Below are 24,677 nucleotides of genomic sequence, written 5' to 3' on the forward strand. Positions count from 1 at the left end.
TATATCTAAAAAAAAAATTTTTTTTTTTTTTTGAAAATCGATTTTTGACATTTGTGAATCGATTCAGAATCGTCCACGTCCGCATCGCGATGCATCTAAGAATCGATTTTTTCCCCACCCCTAATCTGTAGCGTGCCAAGTTGATGCTTGATCTGCAGACTGCTTTTCTCTCGTGTGTCACATGACCAGTGTAATCGCAGCTTTTGCGGTTACAAAATCGCATTTCATCATATCGCGATATTATCGCAAATGCAATTAATCGTTCAGCCCTATTCCCGAGGGAGGGTTCATTATGGGTTAGTTACGTATAAAACCCGGGAGTATCTCGTTGTAGTCCCATTCGAGTCGTTTTTGTAGGCATTAAACTTCCTGATTTTTAAAAGACGATACCTCTGCTTGCATTGAACTTTCAGCACAGCAACTTTGCAGATACTGTTCATGCACCAACAGCAACATTACACACTATTTAAAATGAAAAAAGTGAAATCGCAATCAACCACCCCTTTTAAGCTGTAGGTGTGTTTCAATATGCGTAACTTATGCACCATTCTTTTACATAATGTAGTAGTGCGAGTAGTGTGTTCACACTGAAAATTCCAGAAAAAGTGCACTTCAAATACCTGGATATCCCACTTAGTGGGAGTGGGAGGGGGGAAACATGTGTGGAATGCTAGACACTTAATGCACTTAACAGTCGCAGCTTTCCGCACGTAGCAGAGAGGGAGGGGATATCAGAAGTCGATGTTGGATTACATATTAAGCTCATAAAATTCATGCGCTAGACCAGTGGTTCTCAGTTCTCCCACTCTGCATATTTAATGTCTCTCTGTAACACACCGGATTCATTTATGCCCATAACATGTTTTACGCAAGTAATTATGTTAACACAAACGCTTCATGCTAGTGTTTCATGCTAGCTAGATAGCAGAATTAAAGTCCTTATGATATCCAAATTTAAATATGTCTTTTAGTATGGGAGAGCTATGATAAAAACAAAATGCTATTGGCAGTTTAAAAAAGGGGAGAAGTTGCTTGATATGTTCCACCCTATCTTCCTGTTTCAGTGGAAGTTACATCAACACACTGAATAATGCTGCGTGTTTCAAGGCACTTCAATTGGCCTTTAAGCTTTAGTTGTCTATAAACACAACCTAGTCAAAAATATTTCAAAAAAATGAACATTGAGCCTGAACGTAATCCAAAATTGGTCACAGATTCAAAGAAACTAAATGGATCACAGCGTTCCCTTCATATTATGCCATCTGGAAACGCAGATCTCTGTGCAGTGGCGGAGAACGCTTCCTCAGAGATTGGGCTGTCCTGAGCTGTAATTGGCCCCACTAGATGTTCCATCCAAGGTACATAAACACTCCAATCAATTCTGTACTTAACGCCTGACTGTGCTTCATGAAGAGTAAACAAGTCTGTTCTCTCCTTATGTCGGAAGAACACTTAGAGAAGAAAGACAATATAAACATACAAGAGGTGAATTGTGAGGAGGACGAAAGGAAAAAGCTCTTATAGCCAAAGTCTTTTCTTTGACAGTAATGGTACTCCATACAGGGATCTCATATGGCATTGAACACATGCAGGGGGGCGAGGGACGGATTTCACACACCTCTGTGCTCATCAGCCCTTCCCGCTTATGTTTACCTTGGCAACCAACGAAGAGGATAAACAAACAGGCCAGGGGCGCACCTCTGCAGTATAGTAACGGCCCATGGGGAGTTGATGTACAGGGAGAGGTCAGCTGTGCTTTCCCGCAAACCATCTTTTCAGCAGAGAACGCTTATTGCGGTTATGGGCAACCTGGCTTAAACTATAGTCTACAAAGTTTCAGTTTTATCTACTTTGTTGTTGTAGTAAAATCAAACTAATTGTTTACATTTGATATTATTAAATATATCTTTTTTTTTGTCTGTCTATTAAAAATTAAAGCAAAGAACCCTGAAGAACTAGGTTGATTATATTGAGTTGTTATATGATTCCAGATAAAAAGTGTGTTCTAATGGTCTTTAGATCATTTTGATGCAATTGTATATTGTGCATGAGAAAATTAAACCAGTTTTAGGACAATTAATCACATTTGCTGTGAATTTTAATTACTCTAATGCAAAAATGTCATTGCCATTATTATAATGCAAATCAAATTTAATTTAATAAAAAAAAAATTGTAATAGAGTAACGAAAATCATCCACTCTCTGTGAAGTTTTTTCTTAAAGTCGGCATAAATGATGGCATTCAAATTGAAATGTATTCATTGAGAATTTGGTTAATAAAATAATGTCAGAACGTGGAAAATAGAAAAATATATAAAAAAAATAAAACATTAGTAATACACGTACACAACATAATGAATTTATTTGATTAATTCTGAAACTTTACCTGTATTTTTACCTATATTATCTATAGCAACAGTACGCTGCTCTGGCGATTTCCATTGTGGTCAGTTTTGATAAAACATGGCAAGTAGTGTCATTTATTAATAACTATTATAGATTTAGATATATATCCCAAAATCATTTTAGTGCTTTCTTTTAAAACAATTTTAGACAACTAACATTTAGCCAAATGTGACATTAAAATTCCAATTTGAATTGTTACATAGACAATTATTTTTACATTTTCAGTAAAAAAAAAAGCAAAAAAAGCAGATGCTTAAAATTCCTTTAAAAAGTCGGAAATCTTTTTAACTCCCATGAAAGTCGTTGTATAAGTCACATACGGCAGTAGAGAAATTTACTTTTGTGTAATTTTAAAATGTTTTTCTGCAAGATCAATCTGGAATCCTTTTAAGTCTCTATAGGTACGGTGTAGGGATGTGACGGTGAGGATTTTCCCACCGGTTAATCGACTTGTTACTTCCGGATGCTACCTTCATCAAGCAAAGTTTACAGATTGCCTCATTAATGTTTAAAGGTTCCTTATTAGCATAAGTTTGAAATCCAAAATATTGCCAAATAGGCACTTTTACATTTAGCTTTGAAACCAAATCGGTCTTGTCAGTCAGCTCGTCTCAATCTTGTCTCGTGATAAATGAAATCTGTAACCGTTGTGCTGCTGAACACCGTGTAACACAGACTATTGCAACAAGCCTAGTATGGTGATATTTAGTTGGGTTCATAGCGAAATAACTACTTCAACAAAAGTAAGAAACGCCTCTCTCCCCAAGAGAATAAAATGAATTCTGTTCTTAAGTCAGTTGCCCTCAAGTTTCACATTCGCGTTTATGCAGCAGGAAACTGTTTTTTTAAAGTTGCAGAGAGACATGAGGTCAATTCTGCTTTCGAGCTCGCTGAGTGAGAAAATATCACCAGACGCAATTTCAGTCTATCAGAGGAATAAGAGGGGGCCGGCAGCTGCATTTCCCCTCAGTGTTTTTATAAGGCTCACAGGAATGAGGAATGCTTCTGATTTTCTCTGCAGATTATTTTATCTAGACACATTTAAAAATGAAGCTTACCGCACCAATCGTTTTTTGCTGCTATTGTTTGCTCGTGAGCACATTTTTAAGGAATTCAGAAGGGGAGACAATTTCGGGAACAATGAATAAGCTGAATCAATCCAAGCGTAGTTAAAACTTGAACACATTTTGAATCCAGGTTCCACCAAAGCGATTCCTCCAGGATTTACTGTCAACCGAGACTGTATGTTTTGGTTGTTTGGTCTGGTTTGTAAATGGGGCAGCTAATCATTGACCGAGCAAGCGTGATTTGTGTTATGTTTACAAAGTTTTATAGTACATGGTCAAGGTTTCATGCAGTTGACTTTAAAAGACTTAGAATAACTGTGTGCTAGGTTAGTAGACAGGGCTATTGCCTTCTGAATTTTATGGGTGATCATTTACTCACCCTGTTTGACTTTCTTCTGTGGAACACACACCCAAAAATATAATTTGAAAAATGTCCACGCAATTAAAGTATTTTTATTGTATGGACATTTTTGTGAACATTGTTTAAAATATTTTCTTCTGTCTTCTGCAAATGTAACCAGTCAGGTTTGTAATGACACAAGTATTATGGGTGTTATGTAAGGAAATTTTCCCACTGGTTAATCCACGAAATAGCAGCAATTTGGGGCGGCAATGGTGGGTTCATTATTATTCTTAAGAAAAAACACAACAAAATAGTAAAACGCACCTCTTATTGATAAGACTCATTAATGTTTGCAGGTTTCTCAGTAGCACAGAGTTAAGATCCAGAATATTGCCAAATAGGCACTTTTATATTTCGCTTTAAAACCAAATATTCTGCCATCATCTTGTCAGTCAGCTCGCCTCACTCTTATGATAAATGAAATCTGACTCCTGCTACTGATCTGTGCTGCAACTCTCGTTCAGCTTACCCTGAATTCCACAGACGCATTCAGTTTTTAATTGTAGTGTCTGTTCTCTAACTTAAATAAATATTTTTAAATGGAGGTGCCACCAGTGATGTAATCAGTGTGCGGCTGAACACTGCGTAACACAGACTATAACAGCAAGCCTAATGAAGGTCTTTTTTAATGTCCCAGATTTCCCAAATGATATTCTTAGACAATTTGTTAAGCAAACTGCATTGTAAAAATCTCGAATTGAATCCTTATAACTAGCAGCTCACCAAAAGGCCTCTACAGGGTTGACTTGGTTAATGATGGCCTTTACAGAGTTGACTCGGTTAATGGTATAGTGTGCTATTATTGAGGCGAACTATCAATTTGTAATACTCTAATGACTGTACTTTAGTGATGTGTTTTTATAGTAGGAAATGTGGGGGAAAATACCCCCATGTCATTATCAGCATTTTTGCTATCAAGCAGTTCTGGCTTCTAACTTTCTTCTGAGTTTTCAAGCCAACAATGACTGATGCAACTCATTGGTTAGATCATTAAACCCCTGACTGCAACTATCCGTTTGACCTTAAGGGAGTTTGGATCAGGTTCAAACAATGTCAAACCACGCAATGATGACTAGAGTAGATTATTAAATGTGTAGAGTTTATAATTCCTCCTCCTTTCGCGTTTTAATTGAGTGTTCGCCCACAATACATGCATTTGGTTCTATCAACACTTCAAGCTACATTAGCATTCTCTGAAACCAAATGACTATGTGTTAATTGCAGTCCAGAGCTGGTTTTCTATTGACCATTATTCAGTCAATAACCTCTGAGGACATCAGGACAGAAATAGACATATGCCTCTCTGGGAAAAGGCCACTAAAGGTCAAAATCTTGATGCTTTTTCCATCATGTTAAAGATAGCCATCAGTGATCACATCCATTAGCATTTGTCCTCTTTCAGTTCAGATTATAAATCATCACATTTTAGGTAATCCAAACTCTGCTTCTACAGTTGAGCTAGTATTTGCTCTATTATTCTATCAGCACTTTAACATGTGACATTTTCATTTTAATCTAATGCAGCAAAAGACTGTTCTTTTTCTCTAAGAAAATCTGGAATTTGGTGTCAGTACTAAATGTGCATGCGTATGTCCAGGCCATATTTCATCCCAAAACCAAAAGAAAGAAATAGGATTTTATTTTATTTTATTATTAACATTGTTTGAGGCATCGTTTCATTACTTTATTTGATAACGATTAGGCACAATTCTCATTACTGTAATATAAAAAAAGTCATATTAATGTGAAAGAGTCATATGTTATTTAAATGTAGTATGTAAGTATTTATAAAACATGCAAGTAGTAGTTTTATCTTTTATTTATGCTGTTATAAATGTTTAAATGTGCAGTGTGTGTTACACAACAACTGAATTTGGGGGTCTGAAAACACAAACTTTTGAAAACTGGTTTCAAAGTGCAACTTTTTGAAAACGATACCATTTATCTTCTCCGTGTACACAACAAATTCCCGAATTTGTGAAAATGGTGACATCATGCGCATTCATATTACATGCTCAGTCTATAGGCAGGAAGTGTTTCTTTACAAAGTGGCATTGCCATCTACTGGCCTGGCATGAATAATACTACGTTTTTAGTTGTTTTCACAAATTCATGTGAACCGTAATCATTTTGACAATGTTGTCATCCAAACGCGAAAAACGCGAAGGAATAACTTTTCTGTATTTGGTACATTGTTGGTGTGTAAACGTACCCTAAAACACTCTGAATTGGACTGGATATTTGAAGGGTATTCGGCTCCATAATCCTGGCGTTTGTAATAAGATGTTGATTGTTTAGCACTGTCCTTGATTGCAATTAGTGCTGATTGGAATGTAAACGGGAAGGATTAGAAACGAGGTTTAATTTCGGAAACCTCAAAAAACTCAGAATTTAGGCTATGTGGGGTGGTGGAAGAGGGAGTGAGATCTTTAGTTCTCTTTCATTTGCTTTGACCTACATAAGACACATTAAAGTCTGTGTTCAGTGGAGTGTGTGATGTGATAGGGTTATGATGGAAAGACACAACCTGCTCAAAATAGTGCTGAGGTACAAGCATGGCACCATTAGCTGAGCTCTAATGCATAACACGCCAATGAATAAATAAAACGAATAGACTAAAGCTCTACCTCTCTAGTGGACACAATAGTCCTAGTTTCAGAACCCGCATTCAATATAGACTGTAGAGCTTGTGTTGTTTGTTTTTTCTCAAACTCTCAAAAGAATAGTTCACCCAAAAATGAGCATTTTGCCATCATTTACTCTCCCTCATATCAATCCAAAACTGTTTCCCTAAACTTCATTCTGTGGATCACAAAAAGAGAAATGTTGAGGAATGTACTGGTCCATGCAGTTATAATGAATCGGGACTGGAGCTTTCAAGCTTCAAAAAAGACATAAATAGTATCATAAAAGTAGTTCATATGACTATATTTCTAGTCTTCTGAAGCTGTGTGAGAAAAAACAGAAATTTAAGTCGTTATTCACTGAAAATCTTGAGTAGTTGTGATGTCTCATTCTTTTGAGTCAGTTCTGTTCAATGAATCGTTTGATCTGGTTTACAGAACCAGCCTGAATGATTCATTCAGTATTTAGACTTTAACAAACTCGAAAATCAAATCGGAGGGGTTAACAAAAAAAAAAAAGAATCATAGGCTACTGGTTTGAAACAACATGAAGCCGAGTAATTAATAATTAATTTAAGTGTTTAATAATTTTAAAACCTGGCTTTGTTTCCAGGACTCTTAAAGGGATAGTTCACCCAGAAATAAAATTTCAGTCATCATTTACTCACCCTCAAGATGTTTCAAACCTGTATGCATTTATTTCTTCTGCTGAACACAAAAGAAGACATTTTGAAGAATATTTTGATGAACCCCGGCCATTGACTTCCATAGTATGAAAAAAAAAAAAATACTATTGAAGCCAATGGGCCTCATTAACTGTTTGGTTACATTCTTCAAAAGATCTTGTTTTGTGTTTAGCAGAAGAAAGATTTGAAATTGATCTTGATCTGAAGATTGATCTGACCATACAGGTTTGGAACAACTTGAGTGTGAGTTTTTGGGTAAACTATCCCTTTAAGAATATATTTCTGTGGCATTCAGGGGTTACCCTGGCCTTCAAGAACAACATTTGCTCAGTCCCTTTAGTGACTGTGTCCCTGAATAGCACCTGATCAAGCCTCTCAGGGAACGTAACTGCTGCTTCTCAGACAAGAAAGTCAGAGTGAGCACTGTCAGCCCCCAGGATGAAGGTACAAGCTAGTTCTGAGTGAACTTGTTATTGGTCATGGCCGCCCACGAGGCAGAACACATAATTAATGGAGCTGAGAGTGCAGGGGCCATGCTGTCAGTCTATTTAAAGAGACTTGGTGGGAAGCCAATGTTTTTAGAGTTTTCCCATGTGAGGGTCCAAAAATACCACCCTGATCTCCAGTTAGATCCTTTGAGAACCTTTAGGTTCAAACTTCACTTAGACTTAACAACGCTAATGTGAAGGTATCGCCTTCAGGTGTATGTCTTAAGCCGGTTTAACCAGTTTAAAATCATGATGGGTTAGGATTTTTTTTACATTTGTTTTAAGGCAGTTGCTATTTGCACTAATAGCAACAAAGAGGTTTTTTTACACTAAATGCAAATAGCAGTATTTTCTTTGCACTAAGTGTAAATAGTTGTTAGATGCTATTTATACTTAATACAGATACCCCACCCCTACACCTAACCTAACCCGACCTGTTAAACACTATTCCCACTATTAAAGGGCATCTTGCAGGTTAGAGGACCCAACAAGTCAATGTATAGAAAAATAATGTAGGAACTAGATTTTCTTTAAAATATACATATAAATATGCTACATTGGCTTCTGGAGTCGTTTTTGTGAGATAATTTTACTTCCGCATCTGAAAATGGCGTGACGTAACGGGCGGGAGAGCGGTCTATTCAAACAACATGAAAACAATGGATCGCAATGACATTTCGGACGCTGAGGAAATTGTTGATACTTACTCGTATGACGGACCACAGCCATACAATTATGAGCCTGTTACATTTATTCATTTAGCTGAAGCTTTTATCCAAAGCGACTTACAATTGCTATATTTCAGAGGTCGCACGCCTCTTGAGCAACTAGGGGTTAAGTATCTTGCTCAGGGACACATTGGTGTCTCACAGTGGATTCGAACCTGGGTCTCTCACACCAAAGGCATTCGTCTTATCCACTGCGCCATCGCCACCCTTCTGGTATGCTGCCGAGAGAGCAGCGACAGGCCAGGATTAATGTTAGACAGAACAACGGTCAGAGGAGGCACACTGAGGTGTGTGAGGAGAACCAGTGGAGAACAGGGCAGGTGTCTTGGTGAGAGACCAGTGTTAGCTTATAGATATATACACGTTCGGTAACGATATACACTGTGCTCACAGTATTGTAAAGATTATTACCATTGTATATCAGTTAATAGCAACTGTTCAGATCCGATTTGTGTGTACATGCAGCTCTTTGGCAATGAAGTTGCATTGATGGAGGGGTTTGCATTTGCAATAGAGATGTTGTCTTATTTAAATTGTATAACATGGAAATGTGTAGCTGATCAGGCGTATGTCATGCTCATTAATATCCGTCCAAACTAACGTTAAATTTAGCGGTTTCTCATCGAGAGACAGAGAGATATTTTTATTCCTGATACACGTTTTTGTTCCATAGATGCATGTGTAAGAAATGCGAGGCAGTTCTTGCTTCGGCATCCCATGTTGAACTCCATCATAATATTGCCGGGATGATAATCCTCCGATCTAAAGTGAACGCTACCCAGGCACGAAAGATAGATAGCATCATCCTTTTTTTTTGTTAGGAAACCTGTGGACTCGATGTCCTGACAGGCAGGAGTTTTTGCAACCTCCACAAACACAATAATTTACCATGATGCATTAATGTATTAATAATGTATTAATGATACATTAAAATACAAAAACTACCGAAAACACTGACTCAGAACCGCTCTTACTGAATATCAACCTACTCTGCACTGAGCTGCAGAGCACACACACAACTCCATCTCGTGACGTAAAATGACTCGATGCTGAAAAAAACACGTTTTTTACGAGCAGTCAAAGAAACGCTCACCTTATCTACTAAGTTGGTGCCCTTATGTCGTTTTAAAACATTTTAAATCCTGCATTACCTTTTCATACAAGGTTATTAATTTAGATTTTTTTTTTTTTACCTGCAAGATGCCCTTTAAATACCAATTAGGCACTTGTTTCCACTTTTTGAATATTTTTGAATATTTCAGAATTTTTATTCTAAGTAAACTCCTCTCCAAGCTGATATGCAATGGGAAAAGGGAAAAGAATGAGTTCGGAAAAAGACTGATTCGAACTCGGGTCAGTTGAGTCAACAGCTGACGTAACCAGCCTTACTCTCCACACTATTGATCCTGTTACCAGCGGGGTTTTTTGTCATTTTGTCTGGTTCAGACAGTGGTGGGCGGGGTTAATGTAAATAGCCTCTGCCAACAAGTCGGCCTCTTTGCATTGGGTGTAAATAGACACTCCGTTTTCTTAACTTGTTGCAAGAAACCCAACACCTTGCCCTGGTTGTTTGGAATAGTTTACGCTCATGCTAACCAAACAAAAAGGCAATGTTATTTTTGACCAAATTGAAGTCAATGGTAATTTGAAGGACAGGATGTTCAATTACCGAAAAAATCAGGAATTAATTGGATGTTATATTAGTTAGTATATTGATGCCATTTTTGATTTAGTTATTAAAAAACAAACAAAAAAAACATCAAAAATAATACAAGTATGCATTTCTGTTTGAGGTTCATTCCTTATTTGAGATCTTCTACCTTTATCCCTGCTTCTGAAGAAATGTGATGCTTGCCAGTAAATACTTACCTGTCATGAGTTTTGGTTTGTCTTCACCCACTGGTTCCTGAAATGACCTTGACGGGTATTATGAATGAATGCGGAGTTGACTTTTTGAGAATCTCCTGTTAAACTTGAGCTATTCTAAAGACTGTATCCTGTTTGCCCAGTTGTCCTGCACTCTTTGAATAAAGCTCCCACACCTATAGGTTTAAACCTAATCTCCTTTCTATAGTATTGTTACAATTGTAGAATGGAGTATATAAAATTGATAAAATAATGTTTTCAGTGCATTCAGTACTTCTTACTCTTAATAATGCGTATATTAAAAAATCAAGTAAAATTGAAAAGGAGTATTTATAGTGTATTTTAGTGTATTCATCCACCACTGGATGTCATAGAGAGGACCACTGTAGACTCACATGACTGTGTGTCAAGGACAAAAAAATCTCTCAAAATATCAGATATTTTTCATAACAGGTCAAGTTGGATAAGGTTGTAAAATTGAATTTGGTGTGACTCCCCAAAAGCATAATAATTCATGATATTGGGAAACAAAAATAGGTAGAAAAGTCATCTTAAAAGTAAGTTAAGAGGTAAAACAAGCTATTACATTTTGATAAAAGATCATCAAGACTTTTTTTATTATTATGTGCATCGATTAATCATGCACAATAAGGCCAGGAACGTGTATTGAGGATATGAATTGGATCAGTTTGATTACATGTTGACTTTGTCAATCCATTCACCATTTAACTGAATCCATTTGTACATTTCAAAGTCTCCATTCTTTGATTCATTCAGTCCTGTGTGTTTTTTTCCACTTCAGTGGAAGCTTCGGCTTGTGAAAATGAGGTCACGATATATGTCAGAGACCTTGTGTCGTGGGATATGCCATGCTCTGTCTGCTGCTGTGGTGCCAACAGTAGTAAATGGGTCATTTGGCCAGGCCTTAAATCCAGTGCTAGGAGTTGGATTAAAAGCCCAGTAAGGGTGGAGATTATCTGAACCCAGCAGGCGTGAAGTCCATCTGTACACTGGGCGGTCCAGTGATCCACAGACAGACGTTCACTCAGTTGTCAAACAGGATCACGTCACAAAGCTAATGGATATTGGATGGGCGAAAGCATGGGGTTAAAATGAGTTTGCTTAACCCCTAACACCCTGAAGCCAAAGGAAGTTATCAAGTACATGGTCTCAAATTACGAAGAAAATGGATTTTGATTATGCATGAAGGTAACAACACTGCTAAGAAAACTCCAGAAAAGCTGATGCAATTTATTAATTTATTTTGTTAATATTTGTGCTTGACATGATGTCTATTAGTAAGTGTATATGACAGGTCATAAAACCAAGTTTAAGCTTGTTCACAATCATGTCAACTGCATCTGGACCAAATTTTGCATTGATATCTGAAAGAAATCAAAAGTTACGGCGTTTTGAAACCATGGTAGCCTTTTTTCTCTAAAGTAAAAAAAAATCTCCAAACAAGGGAATGTTTTACTTAACGTAAGAAATAATTACATGTGTAAACGCCACTTAAGCATTGACATATATATAATTACATATTATAAGTAACAATTAATAAGATCCTGGTTGATGAGTGATGATCTTCCCGTGCCGTTTCATCTGTGCGCTCCTACTTTACGGCGCACGGTAAATCAAGACTTGTCATTCTGAGCGATCGATCCAATTCAAGCACACTCCAGCTGTAAGAGAGTGTCTGATTGGTCTTGAACTTTCATTGGAAAACACTGCTTCGTGATCTCAATGGCGTGATATAACGACATTTGAATCGAGACAACCTGCTCTAAATAAAGATGTGCGATGTACTATGGTTAACCAATCTGTATAGGCCTACTGTTTACATCAGGGGTTTCAGACTCAGTTCCTGGAGGGCCACTGTCCTGCAGAGTTTATCTCCAACCAGCTCCAAAAACACCTGCCTGGAAGTTTCCAGTAATCCTGAAGACCTTGATTAGCTGGATCAGGTGTGTTTAATTAGGGTTGAAGCTAAACTCTGCAGGGTTGTGGCCCTCCAAGAACTGAGTTTGACACCCCTGGTTTACATGCTCGTTGGTATATGGCATGATGGCAGCGACTTTTTACGGTTTATTTCACGTGACCCCCCCCCCCAAAACCAGTTCCGTGTAAATCCCACCCTGCAGCCGATTCTAAAGATTTCATTGGTCATGTAAATCACTGTACTGATTGTCTACACCAAACACTGATCCCTAAACCAACCCGTCACTGTGACCTTAACCAATTAAATTCGATGCAGGGTGGAATTTCCGCTGAACTGGTTTGGGGGAAAAAAATCACACTTTCACGTCATCAAAATTTGTGAGATAGACCAACTTAAGTTACTACCGATCGACTCATAAAATGTAATTATCGGCCGATACTGATCTGTCGGAGTGTCCGTAAATGAGTTCTTTATAATTGCGTTTCAATTCATTGAAATAAACCAGCAATTAATTTGTGTCATCACTCAGAAATAGTTATTTTATGTTTTAGTAAAATGCATATAAAGATAAGCATGGCTGTTTATTAAAACACATTTTTGTTGGTGCATATAAATAAATAAATATCTTAAGGACCCTTTTTTACTAATAGCTTGTTTCTAATGTTAAATGTAAACTTCGTAAATGTCTTTGTGTGTGGCACAAAGGCCTGGATAGGGGATTTACAACTAGTCAATTTACTGGTATTTGAGCCATTATTTAACACACCTAAAAAGCTTGTCTTAAAGGGTTAGTTCACCCAAAAATGAAAATTAAGTCATTAATTACTCACCCCATGCTGTACCAACCCCGTAAGACCTTCGTTCATCTTCGAAACACAAATGAAGATATTTTTGATTAAATCTGAGAGGTGGATCACTGCTACATAGGCTGCCAGAGGGAATGAAACTTGACAGCCCAGAAAGTCATTAAAGAACATGTTTAAATATTCCATGTGCCTACAGTGGCTCAACTATAAGTTTATCAAGCGACGAGACTACTTTTTTCCCGAAAAAACCCCCAGAAATAACGACTTTATTCGACTATTCCTTTTCTTCCTTGTGGGCCTGAGACGAGAGTTCAAGAGATTTCCACGACGCATGCGCTAGAACTGAGAAGAGGACGTTCTTCTTCTAATACTTCTTGTTCAGTTCTCGCGCATGCGTCGTGGAAATCTCTTGAACTCTCGTCTCAGGCCCACAAGGAAGAAAAGGAATAGTCGAATAAAGTCGTTATTTATGTTTTTTTTTTTCGGAAAAAAAGTATTCTCGTCGCTTGATAAACTTATAGTTGAGCCACTGTAGGCATATGGAATATTTAAACATGTTCTTTAATGACTTTTTGGGCCGTCAAGTTTCATTCCCTCTGGCAGCCTATGTAGCAGTGATCCACCTCTCAGATTTAATCAAAAATATCTTCATTTGTGTTTCGAAGATGAACGAAGGTCTTACGGGGTTGGTACAGCATGGGGGTGAGTAATTAATGACTTAATTTTCATTTTTGGGTGAACTAACCCTTTAAACCAGACGATAATTTGCGCTGCTCCTGGTAGATTGCGTTGGTCATAATGAAATTATCTGACTGCGTCTGTGTTCTTTACTTTGCGGGACGTCAGTAGCTTTCCACTCCCATCTGAGCTTTTTTGGAATTGCGCTCTCATGCTAATTTGCCCTTTTTAGTAAATCTGGCCCTAAATATTTTATTCTCATTTAGTGAAACTGTGTTGAACACATGCTTTGATTTATTTTTGCCTAGATTTTTAATCATACACTTAATAATTGTGTGGTTACACACACAGGAGAACTTCTCACGAAAATTGTTCCGCCTGAATTCACAACAAATGCGTACGCACATGAATTTGTTCTAAAACTCGTTTTAATGTTAATGAATTTGGAGCATAAATGAGCAAATGCAAGCTCAAGGTTAGTCATTTGCATAAAACAAATGACCAAATGACCAAACCATCTCTATATAAGGGCCTTTACACACAACCTTTCATTAACGCTAAGCATATGATGCTCCCTAAAGACGAATTCTCAGCAAGATTATCATCCTCAAAACCAGTTCAAACACCTTTTATACAGGCCAAGACATAGATACTACATACTGGTACACACATTTGCGTTTTTATGCAAAGGAACATTGCGATAAGAATCTGAGCTAAAAAGTGTATTAGGCAAAAGTGTTGTCTAACTTCACTCTGGTACTTTTACACTGAGATCCATTGAGTTGTCATAGCGCTAGCTGTGTCAGCCTCTCTCGGGATTTAGTCTCTTTGCTGGCTTTGTTCATAAGCGATTAAAGATGTCAGCTGCCAGGATAAAGGGTTGTTTTCTTGTGACGTCTCAGTAGGGAGTGTTTTGAAGCTGCTGTGGAGTGCCAGACCTTAAACCAAAAGTTGCCGGGTCACAGGAGGACGGACGCTCGGTAGGCTGGGCTGACGGTGGCTTGGCATCGCTCTCGTTGTTCAGTTCAGATTTTTACCATTCATATACTCATCTCAGTTTAAAGATTGCTAGAGTGGATCATAGTGCAAGGTATGCAGGGTCAAAGCCCTCATCAAATTATGGTGACTGCCAGCTAGGAATGGAAACCTCTAAACAATGGCTGTTTGCACAAATCAGGCGCGCACACAATGAGCCTTTTTGCAGTTTTTCTCTGTAAATGTAGAGTGACTCCAAGAATGTCACAAGAAATGAATGGCTCGTCTGTAAAACTTTAGGCTGTTTATGTATGAATGATGGCAGCGTATTATTTTCCCGGCACTTTTATTGCAAACCACCACTAGATCTGCACTTGTTCGCCTAAATCTAAAATTAAATGTGGCAGTTTGTTAAATTTAGAATTACAATCATTATTAGCCGTGTCCGTTTCGCTGTAGGAATTGTCATATCAATAAATGAGCTTTTGTAACACCTAATAAGACCATGAATTGCCCTTTGGCCTATCAGCCAGGTCTTTGTCTCTCAAAGACATTTTCATTTAACATTACAATCCTGTCCTTTTTGTAGGCAAGTTGGTTTAAACTTATATACCATTTTCAGGAAAAGTCTACATTGATTGACTGAATGAAAAATGTGGTGTAACATTCAAATGAATAGTCTTAAAGGCACAATATGTAAGATATTTGGATTCAAATATCCAAAACCCACTAGAATAGTGTTATGTATTTTTTGGCTTTGTGTACTTACATTATCCTAGATGTTTCCAAAAATGTTTAAATCCAAAGAACACACTATTTTGTCAAGTGCCTAACATAACATGTTTATTTTTAGTAACATGTTTATTTTTAGTAACAGTAATGCATCATTTTCTCCGTCATACAATATGTTTTAAAATTAATTGCATGCAATTTAGCAACATTAGCTTTAATTTTTTAGCAAATTAAAAAATTAATTTTTTAGCAAAATTAATTGCATGCAATTGCATGCAATCCTAGCTTTTGTTTGTTTAGGAACAAAAGCCATCCAGCATTTATTAATATGATATTCTTATATCGATCTAGCTTAGTAACGTAATAACATAATTTTCAACAGAGAAATGTAAATTACAAAAGAGCGCAGCATTACCCCACATACGCTTGACCGGAAGCGGAAGCGGTGTAATAAACTCTTAATAAAGCTCTTCTCATTAGCAATCGCTCCAGCTTCATACTATAGTAACGTTAATAATCTCATCCAAGAATATTATTTCTGTCCGAGTCTCATCAGATTCTTTTTTTACCTGCTGTGAGGTGAAGACAACAACTCCCATGATTGTGCGTTTAATCTAGGTGTCATCAAGCTATGCCTTTGTTTTGAATAGACTACCTCTAGCGGCGAAAAAATACATATTGTGCCTTTTAATCATTATTTTCTATAATCTCACCATGCCTTAACTGTCCTAAAAGGTGAAATCATCTGACATTTTGAGACTTCTTGACTTTGACACACGGAAGTCAAGAAAGAAAAAAACGTCCTTTGTTCCCCCCCAAGATTGTGCCAGGTTTCTTTTAATAAATTACATTTATTATAAAAAACATTTTTTATTATGGAATAAGGACAATTATCACTTTATGCCCCGCAAAATATCAAAATTAATTTTAACACCAAATCTAAAAACATGCTCATTATCGAAGCTTTTGCACTTAAGTCATTGTACAGTATATGTGAATTGCATTTTTTTAATGTATATTTTAATAAATTATTAGATTGTACAAAAATAACATCATTGACCCCTATACGACTTGGAGCCATTCTGAATGTTTTTTGTGATTGTTTTGTCCTTTTTTGACAGCCTTGGTCGTCATTCATTTCTATTTTATGTTATTGTCTTGTGTTCTACGGAGGAAAGAAAGTCAAACGAATATGAGACGAGTAAACGATTTTCATTTTTGAGTGAACTGTTCCTTTAATATTGTAAAAAGATTGCACACCTCACCTTTTAAAGAGATCTCTTTTGTCATGTTCATGTATATAAAAGGGCTTTTTGTACATTCTTTTTGCAGGTGTTCTATTTTTTTAGTCTATTCAGGATGTGTTTTCGTCTCTCTGCCGCTCATAGTCTTAAACAGAGTAAAACTGAACCACAGCCAGATCCACAGCCAGTTTAAACCATCCCGTCCTGCCCTGAGCTGTGATTGGTTCATCTGGCTGCCTGGCCACATGCAGGGTGGGGTTCATTACCCTGCAGAGCACTAGTGAGAGAAAGAGAGGTAGAGCGGGGTTTGTAACTGTGCACCTTACAGACGGCAGCTCCCACACCCCCCTGTCAGACCCACACTGCAGCAAAAATACTATTTTTAGCTCCTTTACATGAGAAGGAATGACGCTGGGAACTTGATTCAGATGCTCTGCAACTAAAAGCCCGTGCTGTTTAGACTTGCTACTTTGATTAGTGTCATCTTATGTAACCTTAAACCTTTCATTTCGCAGCCCTAGATTTCAAACCTAATTATCTAAAGAATGCATGTGGGTAATGTAGTGATTTAGTGAATATTTAAAGGTACGGTATGTAAGTTTCTAGTGGCCTATTTTAATGGGCTAAGCACATGGTCTAAAGAGCACAGCGCAAGTGCACTTAGGGCGTGTCCGAATCCACTTTTGCTCGTGCGCGAGGTTAAAGCGGAAACAGACCATTGACAGGACAAACTGGATTCACCATACCTTTACTTACACAATAATAATCTTTTACATTTAATCCTTTTATTTGTAATATTTGGCATGTTTGTGTGCTGCTGTGCGTCCCTGAGTGTGTAATGAGCAGAATGTACGTGCGTTGCGAACCTGCCTATAGGCTCCTATCACTAATGTGGCCTTTACATGACAAAAAAAACATTGTGCAATTGGTTGTGGTTGATTTTGAAATCTATATACACGCATGGATGGATGGATGGGGTTAGGTTTATGAGATTCAATATAGATTCAGTACGTTTTTTTACGAAGGATTGATTCAAACTCGTTACTTTGAGGTTTTTTTTTATGATTCTTTACATGAATAAAGAGTAATTTGCTTGGACAACTCATTAGAAAGTTGTGTTTTCTTGCCATTATTTTCTTGTAGATGGCACTCTCCTCACTAGAATCAGTTAAATTTGCAAACTCACATTTACAGACTTCGTCTTAAAGTATTTAGATTCTCTCTGCTCCTCTTCTCCATCCATTTTTGTGTTGCATAAGCTTTCTGGAACGGTTTCATCCAGACACATACATTTGCTCACACACTCCCACTTTGCTTTGCTTTGCTGATTATATTTTACCTCTGTTAAGTAAAAGGGCTGCATAACACTGCAGCATTAACATTAATTTGTGTGTATGTGTGTGATGATCCATTAGTATTTCGGTGCATTATGCTGCTACACACTATAATGATAATCCTCCTTTGTCCTGCAGGTGGACAGACTGGCTGACGCAATGAAGGAGGAGAACTTGTTCCGCAGACGGTTCTCTCTCTGTCCCACAGCCACGTCACCTCCCCAGATCGACCCGCGTGTACTGACCCGCAACCTGTCCTATGGAGGAGACCATGAACTGTACCCACTCAGCCCAGGTATCCATTCTATTCTTAAAGGGTTAGTTCACCCAAAAATGAAAATGATGTCATTAATGACTCCCCCTCATGTCGCTCCAAGCCCATAAGACCTCCGTTCATCTTCAGAACACAGTTTAAGATATTTTAGATTTAGTCCGAGAGCTTTCTGTCCCTCCATTGAAAATGTATGTACGGTATACTGTTCTTGTCCAGAAAGGAAATAAATACATCATCAAGGTAGTCCATGTGACATCAGTGGGTTAGTTAGAATGTTTTGAAGCACCGGAAATACATTTTGGTCCAAAAATAACAAAAACTACGACTTTATTCAGCATTGTATTGTCTTCCGGTTCTGTTGTGGATCCGCGTTCAGTGACGCCGCTGACGTAAGACGCTGCTGACGTGTGTCTGGTGCGCCCGAGCTTCGTTTACAGTCTGAGGGAGACGCACGCTGTAAACAAAACAATCTTCACAAACATGTCTAAGGATTTCCACACAGAGGAAGACTTGCATTTTTTTGCCCAGCCATATTTATTTGAACCCGAAAACACGGACGCACCAGATACACGTCAGCAGCGTCTTACGTCATCAGCGTCACTGCGGACTCGTGAACGCGGATCCCCAACAGAACCGGAAGACAATACAATGCTGAATAAAGTCGTAGTTTTTGTTATTTTTGGACCAAAATGTATTTCCGGTGCTTCAAAACATTCTAACTAACCCACTGATGTCACATGGACTACTTTGATGATGTCTTTATTTCCTTTCTGGACAAGGACAGTATACCGTACATACATTTTCAATGGAGGGACAGAAAGCTCTCGGACTAAATCTAAAATATCTTAAACTGTGTTCTGAAGATGAACGGAGGTCTTATGGGCTTGGAGCGACATGAGGGGGAGTCATTAATGACATCATTTTCATTTAAACTAACCCTTTAAATGTGTGGAAGCATTACATCCTTTGAGCACAAGAGACATGCATGAGCTCACGGTTATGGTAAACAGTTGTGTTAAAGAATTCAAGAGCAGTATGGTTTTTCGTCACAAAACCTCATTCATAGTGCATTTAGCTTCCTTAATATTCCACAATGCAATGCCCTGGCAACCACCTAAAACACTATAGGAATCGCATGACATGCTACAAATTAGGGATTTAACAGTTAAAAATCACTCGCTGTTCGGTTTGTATCACAGTTTTAGGGTCACGGTTTTGGTACGGTTCAGTATGTGCTGTGTTCAGGAAAAAAAATGGACTACTGTCAAATTAAAGTAAAGAACATAACAAATCAAAATACAAGGAATAGCACAAACAAATACAATAGAGCAAAGATATAAATAAAAAACACTTTTATGATGGATGGATGAACTTGTATGGACTTCAAAAAATGGTACCCATTCACTCCCATTATAAAGCTTGGAAGAGACATTTTTTTATATAACTCCAGTTGTATTCGTCTGAAAGAAGAATGACATAAACACCTAGGATGACTTCAGGGTGAGTAAATCATAGGATCATGGAGGCTTTCTGTGCGATCGATCCTAGATGGAGCAAAACATGAACAAGTAGCCTATAGGCTACGATGGGCTTCGGGCATGCCCTTAAAGGTGCCTTGTGTAATGTCCGCCAAAAAATCAATTCATACTCCACTTTCCATACCAGATGGGGGCAGTATACCTCCAGAAAGTGAGTTGGTCTACTCTAGAGTAATAAACGAGAAACGGCATAGTCTCTATGCTCCGCCCCATAGTCTGAAACAAGTCAGGCACACTCACTTATCAGAATCACTTGATCCGATGCTCGTTAGAATGAGATCTGTCAGTACTGGCCGTTTTTTCATGGGAGTGGGTGACAGTGGTCCTTCATACCTAAAAAAAAAATTACACAGTTCAACACAGCAGGTACAAATGTTATGCCTCTCAGATCCCAAAATCAGCTGGCCAGTCGATCGCCACTGCATAACTTCACCATCACTTTACCTAACATAGTCAAAACTGATGTAGTTGTAGTTTAGTTAACAATTATGAAGTATTCTTAGCTGCACATATACAAGTGAAACTAGGGACAACATCTATTTAGAGTGTTACGTATGCTGCCCGCCTGATGCTAATTTAGCAGCATATATCAAGTTTGATTTTCATTAGCAATACCTCTTCTAGCTAAGTTATCATTAGTCACCAAAACACATTCGGTCTCATTACACCTTGCAATGTTTTCCGTTACGTTTTGTGCGTCCATTTGGGGTTCATTATCATCCAAGACATTTCAGCCTCTTAGCTAATGTTACATTTTATCATCAGCTTGGTAGAGGCGGGCTCTGGTAGATAACCGATGAAAACCGGATCGGATCTGTGGGTAGAGCTAACTATCAAACACTAACAGATATGGTTAGCCATCGCTAACATTAGCACTTTTATCGAACAGCCTTCGATACATTTCTATGTTATAACTTCCAGAAAAAACTAAACAAACATATAAAACAAACTTCTAGCGAACTACTAACAGCATCTTACTTACCAATCCAAAAGAAATGTTGCAAGTTCGGAGTCGAACCTCATTTCTTTCATGTCCATTAGTTGTCTTCAGCGATGGAAAGCAGTGACAATGTTTATTCTGGTTCTGCTGCTTTTTTTATCCGATTTTATTTGTGATTCCGAGCGCGTTTTTTCCCCCTGCAGCGGGTGGTTGTGGTGGTGGTGGTAAGGGTCTCTTGCCAAGGGCTTCAGGCATTCTTCCGTTCTCTTCCCTGAACTGAAATGCAGTAGTGGGCTGTACTTTCCACACGATTGACATCAGGTTCAAGTACGCCCACAAGCCATGCGAGTTATTCGTGTATTGCAGTTTGGCTGGTGGTTATGTTGCCCGCATACCGCCTCCCATTGCCAAAACTGGTATTATGACACCTGTCGGGGCGTGTCTAGTAATTTAGCATGCTAATTCAGGTTGATATCTCTGCAGCACTATAACTTGTCATTTTTTTTAATGACATCATCACCCTTATTTCTTCTCATTCTTTTGATGCGTGTAGCTCATTTTTTTGGATACTTTTACCTCAATTCTTACACATGGCACCTTTAAACGGACCAGGCGCTATACGTTATTCCTTGAATGGGCTCCATAGAAACTCCTTCAACCTCCTACTTGGAGAGAAAGATCTCAGAGGGACTAAAAACTGTTAAAATATGACAGATAACATCTGGTTAGTAGCTGTTGCAGTGCTCGTTATCTAATTGGATTAGTCTAACTATCTAACTGTAACGCGCTTCAACTAATTATTCAACGAATTACAATCTCAAAATATGCTCACTGAAATGAATGGGGTTCAGTGCTGGAACTATTGATTGTTTGGAGCTATTGCTCCAAACAACCTTTAATTCCGCATTCCTCAATTCCTATGGAAGCCTATGGTAGTGTCAGAACGGCTCGGGAACAACCTAGCTACAAACCATCCCTGGCAACCACTCGGAACACCATAGCAATGCCCTGACAAACACTTAGAATATCATAGAAACCACACAGCTACATGCTACAAACAACTGCACAATAAGGGACATGTACTACAAAAAGAAAGTGTAAAATGTTTTATTTCATTGAATATTTAACTGAGCTGACTATGTTTTGATATCCCCTGATATACTGCTAAAATGTTATTTACATGTTTATTCATAGTCCTGGTGATTTATAATTGATTGCCCTTGATATTAATGTGGTGTTTGTTTGCTGGTGTGGGTGTGTGCGTGCGTGTGTGTGCATGCGTGTGTTCTCCAGGTAATGAAACGGAGCGGAACGGTTTGCCCTTACCGAGGGACGAGGTCAGCCCGGCCCGGTCACCCAGCAGCGCGGTGCGTTAATCTTTTTGTTGACTGCCTGCAATTGAATATGACGGCAAAATAATGCAGATGGGAAAGAAAATTAACTGTACTTGCTGGAAGAAAGAGGATTTCCATAACATATCTGTTATTTCAACCCGCTTACTAGTTAACCTTTTAACTAGAGTTTATTTCTGAATGCTGCTAAATAAAAGATTAAAGGATTCAATAGACCTCTGCTAATGCGAAGCGAAATGACCTGCAATTAATGCATGTCAAAACTCAACCAATTACAATCTTCCTTATTAATTTCGCTCAAACCGTTTTACATGCAGTAAAAGCTTTTAGTAAATCAGAACTAAAATGGGCACATATAAAACGCATTCGTCTGCATCATGTGGTTTTAATGGAAAGAGTAAAAGCCTGTCATTCATTCACCTATGTGAGACGTTGAACTATAACACAAATGCATCGCCATTTGTATTCGCCTGAAAAAAAAGCATTTAGCATTTCAACTGCAACTACTGTAACTATTACTTGGATATTCTGATAATATTTTGATTACTTACTATTTATATATAATGGTGCAGTGATGTGCTGAAATGAGGAGGCAAAGTTTTTTGTTTTTTTTGATATATCAAATGTCCCAGTTACACTTTGTTGCCACATTTTCCTGGTAAAATAAACATTGTTACATCAAAAGAAGAAGAAAAGAAAATAAATACACTTCTATTTTGTATTTTTACATTTATTAAAAAAATGACTAAGGACAGTAATAATTTAAAAATATATATTTTATTTGTGAACTCATGTCCAGCTATTCTTTTAATAGTCAACTTATTTCTGGATCATCAGTTATCAAACTATGTAAACACTGGTTACAGACATGAAGATTTTACCAAGCTGATTGCTCACTAAACAATCTTTCACAAATCATGTTTTAAGAGCATTTTAAGTTTGATTTTCACATGTCATAAAGCTGTGATATCTAAGTGGGTGAGTTGTTTACTTACTTTTTAAATATTCTTCCCATTAATGCCATAATTTTTTTCATTCAGACCGATTCACAAATGCACACAAAAACAAGAGACAAACCAATCATAGCGTGATGGAGGCATTAGCTGTGTATGAAATCACCCTCTCTTCCTTCATTCACTATTCCCTACATTACTCAACTAATATAGTCCACTTGAAGAAGTGAATGAAAACGAGTGCGTGAATTCGGACACTGAGTTCCCTGGTAGGGCTGCCACTTAGTTGGCATATTTTGTCATTTATTTAATGATGTAGCCACATTGGACCAATGGTTTGCAAAATAAATGGTTGGAGACGCCGCCTTCTGGTCAGACAGGACTTTATTCTGTATTTTAGTCATTGAATATACACTAATTGTACGCTCATTGCGGTGAATTATTGGACTGAATCAGTGCACTCGATAACGTTTTGGACACCACTAATAATGTCTGTTCCCTAAAATAGTGACCAATTTAAAGGTAGGGTAGGCAATTTGTTTCATAAACACTTCTTGTTATACTGGTTGAAACGTCCTGATAGCAATCAATAATAGAAGTAGTCTAAATATTAAAACATGAACATATATCTTATTTTCTGTGGAAGTCTCAGGACCAAAAAATGTTCATCCAATCATTGCATTCGGTCTGAATTCAATGATAGGATGTCCTACCTGCCCGTCAACCTATTGCAAACCTCCGCGCACCTGCTCGCGCAGACATCACACGTCATCAGTTCGTTCTGTAAGGCTATGCATTGTTGGAGACACGTCAGTCACCGAGTGCCACAAACAAACAGCAGCCGTCTTGTTTTAGTTCAGGAGGAACTATAAAATGAGCTGCTCCGTTCACCCCATGTCGTAACCATAATTAAGAGATGGAAACCTGTGACGTTCTATCCGGAGCGGTTTACGTCCTCAGACTCGGATTTGCGGTCCTATGTCAACACTATCAGTGTGAAATGAATCAGCAGCAGTCAGGTGGGACAAGTAAGAGCTCTGTAAGTTGATTACGTTCATTATTATTGTAATGTTATGTGGTGTGAGACATGAGGTAATTTAACACCATCTCTCGTGATGCTTTTCAGACTCTACTCTGAAGGAAGGGTGGGTTCGCATGCTTTGAAATCTAACTTGCTATTGCTAGCCTCTCTGAAATTGCCTGCCGCACATTTAAGGATATATGGGGCGATTTCGGGCACAGCCATTGCCTCCTCTAATGTGACTTTCCCTCATTTATTCTCAGTTACCTCCCACCAAACCCACTGCTTTAGGGGGTCTGTTAAAACTCAATAGGGTCAGGGGAGGCAAGAGAGACAAGGACTCCCGCTACAACTTTACATGCTCGTGTCGCTGTTGGGACAGTGTTATTTTTAAAAAAACTTGTGATTTATATACTCTTTTTAATGTCACATTTTGTAATATTTGCATTGTTTTATTTTTTGTAACACCCCTGAATATAAAACTGTGAAATAACATTACTGGTGTTATTCTGGACTCCACACTCAATCATCTGGTTTACAGGCTAATTTGAGCCTAAGAGGGAAGCTGTCTTCTCCATATTTTGGTTCAACTGACACCCACAGCTGACCAAACAGACCTGCTG

General features: G+C 38.0%; 1 protein-coding gene across 1 annotated transcript in view; it reads left to right on the top strand.

Annotated features, from left to right (window-relative positions):
• osbpl5 (oxysterol binding protein-like 5) overlaps positions 1-24,677 on the top strand; it is a 66,069-nt gene that overhangs the window by 13,892 nt on the left and 27,500 nt on the right. Inside the window, exons 2-3 of the mRNA XM_077211336.1 lie at positions 18,115-18,271; positions 22,022-22,095. Coding sequence (XP_077067451.1) covers positions 18,136-18,271; positions 22,022-22,095 — 210 coding nt within the window. The 5' untranslated portion in view covers positions 18,115-18,135. The remainder of the gene's footprint in view (positions 1-18,114; positions 18,272-22,021; positions 22,096-24,677) is intronic.

This window comes from Siphateles boraxobius, unplaced genomic scaffold (assembly GCF_051911475.1).
Source record: "Siphateles boraxobius isolate OS27281-9 unplaced genomic scaffold, OSU_SipBor_1 65, whole genome shotgun sequence".
Lineage (NCBI taxonomy): Eukaryota > Metazoa > Chordata > Actinopteri > Cypriniformes > Leuciscidae > Siphateles > Siphateles boraxobius.